The following is a 10,110-nucleotide window of genomic DNA, read 5'->3' as shown; positions in this document are numbered from 1 at the left end:
GAAGAAAAACATTCCTTGGAGATTCAGGTTTACAGGGGAGGTTCCTCATGCAATAGCATAGCTCCGGTCAGTTGGTTCAATTCCTTTTATTAGAGAATTAACATAAAGTCAATTCTCTAACAGGTGCTGCACAAATGCATCCCTCAATTGGATTTCAGCTTTAATTCTCTCACTGATGCAACTTGCAATGGTTCGAGCCTCTCACTAGCCTTTACCATTCAAGGAGATCTTTAACCTTGGACTTCCCTTCACAAGCTCGCAAGAGATAACTAATGGATGTCTCCTTAGAGTCCAAAAGCTTACCAAGTGTTGGCAATTCTAGAAAATCCTACCTTCAAGTCACCTACCAGAGGCTCGCAAAGGGTAAACTAGTGCATCTCCATGGTTAGAGATCACTTGCCTTACCAAGTGTTTGCCCAGGTGACTCTAAGGTGTTTTAAGTTAACTAAAAACGTAGAAACCATTCATGGGACACACTTTCTCTTCATTCATAGCTGAAACCACAAAGCTTCTGATTTTTGCACTTGGAACCTTTCCCGGCAACCTTAACTCCAAGGAACTAAAAGGTTTAGTTACTCATTCTCTGGGGAAAGCTCCTCAGAGAGTGCATAACTTAGTAAAATAAGTAAAAAACACAATCAAAGTGAGAAGGTAAAGCAGAGCTCAAGCTCTGTGTTTTTCTTGCTTTGAAACTTTTACAAAAGGTTCATCACCCTAAGAACAGGCTCCTCGGGCTAAATTTAAACCAAAATTACATTTATAGCTATTACATGGATATTTTACCAAATTCCTAACTTAAAAGCTAAGGAATTCTATAATTGGTGGCTTACAAGGAGAATTTGGGCATTTAGGCAACAAAAATCTAATGAAAAATATCTCCAAGTGTCGATTACAAATATCGGGAAGCACTAAGGACCATTTCGCAGGTGCATAATGAGGTCTGCGAAATTTCGCAGGTGCATAAGAAGGGCTGCGAAATTTCTTTGCAGCAAAAGGCTGATTCAACACCTCAGCGAAGTTGGCTTCCATCTTGTGGTGCTTGGCTTCCATCACGGCGTGAAGCTTCAGGGGAAATCCATGGTACTGTACAAAAAGGCTGAGAAATCATTCCGCAACAAAATGGTGATTTCGTAGCACTTTTCTGAAGCCTTCCTTCAGCTTGGAGCAGTCAGCTTCTAAAGGCTGTAACTTTCTCTTTTCAGCTCCAAATTGCACACGGTTTGAAGCATTGGATTGTTGACTTCCTAAGCTTTCAAATGACATATTGTATGCATAAATTGGACATCAGGAAGTGCTCCAAAAGTGGCTGCAGTGACTGTCATCAAGAATGCTTCATGGCTAGATTCTATTTGCTTTCCCTTGCATTCCAGACTTTGCTTATGGCAATCAAAGCTTCAAAGCTTTGATTCTTCATGCCTCTAAGCTTTCCATTGCTTGCCAAGGATTCCAAACAACTCTCCTCAATCTCATAATGCTTTGGTGATCAAAATACTAACAAAAACACCAAAACTTACACAATTTGATTAGAATTGATTGAAAGGGGCCTTAACATGCTAATTGGGTTAAAAGGCACTAACTACTACTCAAAAGTGTTTAAAAGGATTAATTACAAGCTATCAAATAACACTTTTTGAGTAGTAATCAGTCAACTGGAATGGTGCCTCGTCTGGGATCAAATTGAATGGTGTAGGGGCCTGAGAACCCAATGAAACCCCATCAATCTCATAACTATCATGTAAAACAATCGGCTCGGGTAATCCATCATCCCAACTCAACATATGTATACTGTCATCCTCTATAAGGTCTATGTGATGAATATCTCCTGAAGATGGAGGCACTGCGTGTGTAGAATGAGCAGAAAGAGGGTTAGTGGTCACACTTGGCTGCCCCAAGTTAACCAAACCCTGGTCTATCAAATCCTGAATAGCATGTCTCAAAGTGTTGCAGTGATCCGTGTCATGTCCTGGTCCTTGATGATAAGAACAGTGTAGGTCCAATATGAAGCGAGGTGGTATTGGCTTGGGTGCCAATGGAGTCAATAATCCACCTTCCATGAGCTTCTGAAAAGCTCGACTCAAAGGCATACCCAACTGAGCAAACTAACGTGATGGCCTCTGCACATAAGTGGTGGTCTGCGGAGCTTGGGGTCGGGTGTATGGGACAGGAGGTCTCTCTGTGACATGTGCGGCAAAAACAGGCAGTGAGATTGGATGTAGGTAAGTAGGAGTCATGGGTCTGGAGGGAACAGGTGGCCTATACTGCACATGGGGTGATGGTGGATAGTAGAATCCAGAAGTCTGCCCAACTGTCCGATAGTGTCTAGGGGCTCATCCCTGCTGAACTGATAGCACCAACATCTCCTGATCTATGTTCTCCTGAAGGTTTCTTCCCCTTAGAATCAATAGGGGAAGACTCGGGCCACAATCCTCTAGCAATGGCCTCCTCTATACCATACAAAGCCTATACCAAAGATCCAAAATCCGTATGGGGAAATCCCATCAAGTGTCTAGCAAATCTAGGCTGCAAGCTCCTCATGATCATGCTAATCTGATCCTTCTCTGAAGGACGATCAATAATCTGTGAAATCTTCTCCCTCCAGCGGGAGATAAATGAAGTGACTGACTCCTCTGGCCTCTGTCTCAAAGCCTCTAACTCTCTCCTCGAAACATCAATGACAGTGTTAAATGCAAACTGCCTTAAAAACTCCTGGGTCAGGTCGTCCCAAATCCTACGGCGTGATGCATCCAATGAAGCGAACCAACGTTGTGCCGCACCACTCAGGGACATAGGGAAAAGCATAACCATCTGGGCCTCATCCAATCCGTGAGCCCTCATAACTGTACTATAAAGCCTCAAATGAATGCGAGGACAACCTATGCCCGTGTATCTCTCAATCTCGGGCATCCTGAACTTGGTCGGCAAACTAGTCACTGGTGCTCCATCAAAATCCTCCCAAGTAACAACTCCGTCTGAAGCCCTCATCTGTCTCAACTTCTGCTCAAGTCTATCCATACGTGTGTGTGGGTCCTCTGAGGTCGGGATAGGTGATGTGACAGGAGGCGGGGCAACCTCGATCTGACTATGCAGAGTGAAAGGTATGGCATGTGGTTTTGATTGACTGGGCGGAAGTGGTGGCGGTACTGTGGTATCGAACTGGGCACTCTCTTGAATTGGGACCTGCTGGGTCTGCTGTCCATCTATCCTCTGACCAAGGTTAGCTATAGCCTCCTGGATAGAAGCCATGGCTGCGGCAAACTGGTCAACGGTAACTACCTGTGAGTCCATATCCCTCTTATCTGATCTTTTTTACCCTTATTAAATTACTTTAATTAATGAAAAAAATTTAAATTACGATTTTACCCCCAAATTGGATTTGGGTCATTACACAAGCAATATGTACTCCATCTCTTTGCTAATAAGCACTAAGGTAAATTTGTCCATAACATATGTTAATAGACACCATAATATATATAAGAGTGGATCTAGTCCAGAAAACTAGGTCTATATGTATATTTATTGAAAGTGATTGATAGATTTGGAAAAGCATTGATTTGGCGTCGCTTATGTAGATTTAAAAAATGGGCTAAAAAGAGATCTTAAATACTTAGTTTATTACTTCAAGAAGCTCTCCCTTAAGGAGTAACTCTTCGCTACGCTCTACTAAACTTTTATGTTAAATTTTTCTTAGTATTTGGATTTGACATGAAAAAGAGAATGTTGAATTGTGAAGTCTGAATCAATTTTGTTGCATTTCATTTAGGATTCAGGGAGTTGAGCTCCCTGCTAAGCTTTTGGGAGAAAGTTTTTTATGTGATAAATGATAATTTTGCCCTTAATATATGTTTAACCCTATTATATTTTGGGGTTTTGGTTTTTAGTGAGTGTGGCCGTAATCGAGATTTTTTTCTTTTTTTTGGGAGCTTCACTATTGTATTTTCCCCCCTCTGACTAATGAATTGTTGAATGTTGGTGTGTGTTTTGTGGATTTATGGATTACATTAATTGTCGAACCATGTTAAAAATCTCATGTATTTCTTTATTTTCTATTCATGTGTATGCATGATTTGATTAACAAAAAATTCTTTATTTTTTGTGCTCAATATCCAAAATGTATGTACCATATATGTAGAGGTTTCATTCAAGCCATCATCTTAACAAGAGCTTCTCCCCTTGTCTTTCAACCTTTTTTTTTTTTTCCTTTTTCTTGAAAGAGATCTAGCCAATGTTGTGTTTGTCAAATACTCCAATTTGTTTTTCAACAAGATTCAGTAAATAAGTAACTCTTTATTTTGCATAAGGGTTACATGGCATGCAACTCAATCTACTAAATGAACAATTTGAAGAATATTTTTTGAAGAATAAAGATTTTGTTGTATAGGTTTTTGCTTTTCTTTGCACTATCTTCAAGACATTTGCATTACCTTCCAACTAGTTAGCATTTTGATGATGGTTGCAATTGTTGACTAGTTGGTAAGATGGGAAATAGACTATTAGTTATGAATAACAATCATGCACATATCTACTAATCATGAAGAATTTTAGTTACAGTATTTATACAATAAACGATTGTATCTAACTCATGCTTGGATCGTAATATACATTTCTACAAATCTTCTCAATGATATTTTTTATTAATATATAAATTAATATTTAATACAAGAGGAAATGTGGGTGGGATTGTTCTTGACCAGTAATGCAAAGACTTAGAAAGGATAATAGGAGATCCTTTCAAAAGTAGGTACTAGATGACTGAGGAGGGATGTAAGTCAAGTGTCCTATATCAACTGAGTACCATGATGGTTGGGTTTACTATGTAGAGTTACCTTTACCTCTTATTTGCATTAAGACTTTTGGAAGTATATGTGATCTATGTGGCATGAAATTGAGGTTTGACTCGACTCGCATTGTACTAACTCATTGATGTAAACAATTCAATGGGCCTATCCATCATGGGAGGAAAATAAGTTAAATATCTCACCACATCAATTGATTACCAATGTGGTTGGGTCTTATCCATAGATCGAGTTACCTCTACCTCTCATTAGCTTTAGTTCATGTGGTCCAACGTTAATACCACTAGAGTGTATGACAATGGTTAGAGGTTAACATTACATGTCATAAATCATGATTTTTAGAAAATTCCACATGTGGACTTAATGGACATAAGATCCATGAATTACCATTGATTCTTTTCACAGTTGTCATATTTTAATCCCTTTATTTCATAAGGAATTTGGAGAATAGCTAGAAGCAATCTTTTAGAAAATGTCTTGCAAGATCTAAAATTAACACATATATCCAGAATTGTTCATGGGTTACTTGCTAAATATATGAAACCCTATTATATAGAAAGATTAAAAGAGGGACTAGAAGTTATTAAGCCATGGCCGTTTATATATCCTGCTATGAAAAGAAACTCATATATTTCTTTTATGCTTGATTGAAGTTATTGGCAGTAGCTACAATAATATGTCGAATAAATTATTGTACTAATTAATGGTGACAACTGGACAGAAAAACATCTTAGCTTGAATGAAAACTCAAGGTACCAAGAAGATCGGTCGAGCCTGTCTACTTTGCAGATCGGGTAAATAAAGATGAAAAAATGAGATCAAGGATAAAAATCTCCTGTAGTACTATTCCTTCTCGGCTTTAAGAAGATCCAAGGGATTATGTGATATCATATACTTATGCTAATTAATGACCCATTCAAATTAATACTTACGTGTGTCTAGATCTTGAAATTTGGTCTTTGTTAATTAGGGCTTGTGGCATGCGACTTATAAAATAATGGACCAGGATTCATCAGCAAAATCCTCTAAATGTACAGCCTATGATCTCTACGATCAAGAGTTATAAATGGACCAAAAACTAGGTCCCAAATCGTCATCCATGAAAATATCTTATTCTTTGCTTCTAGCATTCTCTATATATAGAGAGTTCCATAAACAAATTTGTGTGTAGCAAACTCAGGAATGGCCACTCAAGGTCCCTCTTCTCTTCTGTGCCCTTGTCCTAGTCCTCTCCTTTGCCCATTGCCATGGCGTAAAGCCCTCGGTTATGTTCAGCAGACATAACTTTCCACCCGGTTTTACTTTTGGAGCAGCCTCATCAGCCTACCAGGTACAACCCCAACATTTTCCATTGACTTAGGGCTACAAGGTTTTCTCAATATATGCATTAACTTGTATACTATTATCTCAGTATGAAGGAGCAGCACATCTTAGAGGCAAGAGTATCTGGGACACCTTCACTGCAAAATATCCAGGTCCTCTCTTTCTCTCTGAACCCTGGTTCATCATCAGTTTGGCCTAATCTTGGCAAAGAACGTACAACCATAATGATAAATGATAATTTTAGCAATACTGAGATATAATACTTAAAGCTACCACAGGAGATGTCCTTCTAAGCCATGTTCGTCCAAATCAAGATTGTGTGCATTTTCCAAGCTTTTAAGTCACCAACTTTCTTAAAAGCTTTAAGTTATTAGAACATATATATTTGGACTCATAATGTATGACATATTCTAATTTGGAGCACTTTTCTGAAATGTTTGAATACGGTAATATTAATTATTACATTGATAACTTCATAATTGTTCAAGGATAGGTAAAAAAAAAAAAAAAAAAAAAAAAAAAAAATTAAAACTAAATCTAGTTATTTAACAGCTAGAAAATTATTTTTCCTATCTTTTCAGGTTATAATGTGCATACCAAGTCTCTTAGCACATGCATTTTCTTGGAATTTTCGACAAGTTGTCTAAGAATAACTCAATGATTTATGTGCCTGCTGAACATAAATCAATGCAGGCACATGATTGTTTGGTGGCTCCAAGAAAAAATAATTTTGAACAGAAAATGCAGGTGTTAAAGGGATTCAAATCTCAAAAATATACCATCACTTATTATTAGAAGATGACTTTGATTCCATGGTATCATTTACAATTTCTCATTGATTTTGCTTCAAATGTTTGAAATATTAGTTAAAAGTTCCATTATTAAGCTTACAATGTAGAGGGTAAACTTTATAAATCACATTACTAAGTTTCAATAATTGACGAACATTAAAGGTTTCACACTAAGTGACGCAAACTGTTGTTTGGACAGTGTCCATTTGCTGTAAAGTGAAACAATGTCTAAAAGTTATATATGTTATAATTCGATCCTGAACATGACATGATCAAATTATAAGGACCATGGAAATTGTACACCGGACATGGCTGAGGGACCTACTGGATTCTCATTCTGTGCAGACTGGTCTCAAGTGTCTGGAAATTTTCGGGTGCCTCACCACTGCAAAATCTAGGATCTGTACAAGGAAAAATCAAAGCTTGAACTTGATTTAACTGTTGGATTTTGGTTAATAAGTTTAAGAGAAACTAGGATGGCAATAGGTTGGTTCGGTGTGAGCATGTCCCACCCGCGGGTTTATTTATTTATTTATTTTTGAAAAATTTTAATTTCTTTATAAAAAATTATTTAAAGTTTTTAATTACATTAAAATAAATATATTTTATAAATAATTAAAATATTATAATTTTTTATAACTTATTTTGTTAAAAAATATTATTATTATTATTATTATTATCATTATTATATTAAAAATGTGAAAATAAATTAAAATAAAATTAATTTTATAAATAATTGGGACAAGATGGGATGGGACAATTAAGGTAATACTCGAATTTGTCCCAAGTTTTTTTTTTTTAAATCTTAAACTCACCCCTTACTCATTTATTTAAAATTTTAAGCCCACCTCATTAGAGATGAAACGGGGTAGGTATCCGAAAAAAATCCATCATATTATCATTCCTAATATAAACCTATTAGTCCATAAAAAAATATTGAGCATGAAAAATATGAATATATAATTTAGATTTTTCAAAATTAATATATATGACTCAAGCTAAGACCTTTTTTTTTTTTTTTTCTTTTAATTACAATACTTAAGATTTTTTTGAATGATTCCAAACATACACCAAATTCTACCTAGATTTTCTCATCAATTGAATTCTATAACCCGGTAGAGATCATATTTAACATTTCATTCCAAAACAATTTATATGGGAAAGTGACTGCTTAGTAAAAACAAAAAGAAAAAAGAGAAGCAGCCAATCTTTAATAATGACAAGGGTGACCCCATGATAAGGACCACTGCAAAAGACCATTAAATGTTTCTCAATTTCTCTGTGATAATTTTATATACGTGGTCCAAAAGTTTCCAGGTGTGGTACAACTTGAGGTTAGTTTCCAGTGGGTCAGCCAAAAAGAACCACCACTGGTCAGTGCTGACAAGACTTGTGTGGTGTAGCTTTCGATTTGGAACGGTGCAATTTTATTTTCAATATTACATTTAACACCTCAAAAATTCTGCATCTCACATGATATCTATGGTTGGATGGTACTGAAATACAAGGTCATTCACGTTTTCTTATGTTTTGGTTAAATATATCTAATTTCTCTAAATTTAAAATTCCATCATATATCTTATTTTGAATGGAAATTAGAGTGATATTAAAAAATAAAAAAAAATAAAAAAGATATTTAATGAAATTTCAAATATATCAAAATTAGATATATTTAATTAAAAACTTAGAAAAGGTAAATGAAATTAACTCGAAATTCAATTTTTTACTTTATTTATTTATTTATTTTACTTGGTTAAATCAAAGAAAAAAAAATCTCAAATTCAATAAACCTCATTTGGATCAATATCATTAGTTAATACTAATTGATGGTTAATCCCAACTTTCTACTTGTTAAATGATCAATGATTTGTGTTCTTGAGCTATGCCTATATTTTTTTATTTCCATACAAATCTCCATCGTATTAATTTATGAAAAGAGGTTTGGTGCTGTGACAGAAAAGATCTCGGACCAGTCAACAGGAGATGTAGCCATTGATTTTTATCATAAATATAAGGTAAACCCTAATGTAAATGATCTTTTGTCACTTGTCTTTGGAGCCTTGGAATAGCAATCATCCTTACGGTGACCAAATCCTTGGCTTTACAGGAATTTATTCACTTCTCAAAAATAACTTTAGAATTGATGTTACAGGAGGACATTCAACTACTGAAGTTCTTGGGTATGGATGCCCTTAGATTCTCCATCTCCTGGACTAGAGTACTACCAAGTAAGAAATTGGGTTATGCCCATGATGGATATGTATATTTGTTGAATGATCGACATTGATTGATCCTAGGGGTAACGTATATGGAATTTTGTCTCAGCTGGAAGAGTTAGCGGGGGAGTGAGCAAGGACGGTGTCCAATTTTACAACAACGTCATCAATGAGCTCTTAGCGAATGGTCATTACCAATCTCCCTTAAAACATTCTATGTTTTCCAAAATACTTTCGGAGAAATAGTTTGAAGAACTCATATATATCTTGCTATCATATGTAGGGTTGAAGCCCTTTGTGACTTTATTCCATTGGGATCTCCCGCAAGCATGTTGATAAGTTCAAGTCTACCCCAAAACTTATGGGGACAAGCAATTCTTTCTGCAAACTACATTCTTAACAAGATGCCACACAAGAATAAGGATGTAACTTCATATGCGTTATGGAAGGGTCACAAACCCTCTTACAAATGTTTGAAAGTGTGAGGGTGTTTGGCTAAAATAGGAGTGCCAAAACCTAAACAAGTTAAGATTGGGCCTAAAACTATTGATTGTATATTTATTGGATATGCAAACAATAGTAGTGCATATTGTTTTCTTGTACATAAGTTTGGCATTCCTGATATACATGAAGATAAAATTATTGAGTCTAGGAATGCGTCATTTTTTTAGAATATTTTTCCTTGTAAAGAAAAGCAAGAAGTAAGTTCAAATAAGAGAACTTCTGATACTGCAAATGGTAATCATCAAAATGAGGAAGAACCAAGATGTAGTAAGAAAAGTCTTTTGGCCCGGATTATTTAACTTACATGTTAGATAATGAACCTAAGACATTCAAAGAAGCAATGTCAACACCAGAAGCCCCATTTTGGAAAGAGGCTATCAATAGTGAAATTGAATCCATCATGCATAACTGATTCATCCCCATTGCAGTCGTGCCATTTGATTCTGGTCCAGACGGGTGTTATCAACAAAATTTATAAAACCT

The 10,110-nt window shown here is 35.9% G+C and overlaps 1 protein-coding gene across 1 annotated transcript; it reads left to right on the top strand.

Annotated features, from left to right (window-relative positions):
• The first annotated feature begins 3,241 nt into the window (after positions 1-3,241).
• Positions 3,242-9,653, top strand: LOC117910257 (cyanogenic beta-glucosidase-like). The gene is made up of 7 exons (XM_034824341.1): positions 3,242-3,265; positions 5,974-6,123; positions 6,205-6,268; positions 8,864-8,922; positions 9,060-9,135; positions 9,233-9,310; positions 9,407-9,653. Exons 1-7 carry the CDS (start codon positions 3,242-3,244, stop codon positions 9,457-9,459), a joined length of 504 nt encoding a protein of 167 aa, XP_034680232.1. The 3' UTR covers positions 9,460-9,653.
• Positions 9,654-10,110: the final 457 nt, after the last annotated feature.

The sequence above is a fragment of the Vitis riparia genome, unplaced genomic scaffold (genome assembly GCF_004353265.1).
Source record: "Vitis riparia cultivar Riparia Gloire de Montpellier isolate 1030 unplaced genomic scaffold, EGFV_Vit.rip_1.0 scaffold674_pilon_pilon, whole genome shotgun sequence".
Taxonomy (NCBI): Eukaryota; Viridiplantae; Streptophyta; class Magnoliopsida; order Vitales; family Vitaceae; genus Vitis; species Vitis riparia.
The sequence above is the reverse complement of the archived record's forward strand: the minus strand, read 5'-3'. Positions and strand labels throughout refer to the sequence as shown.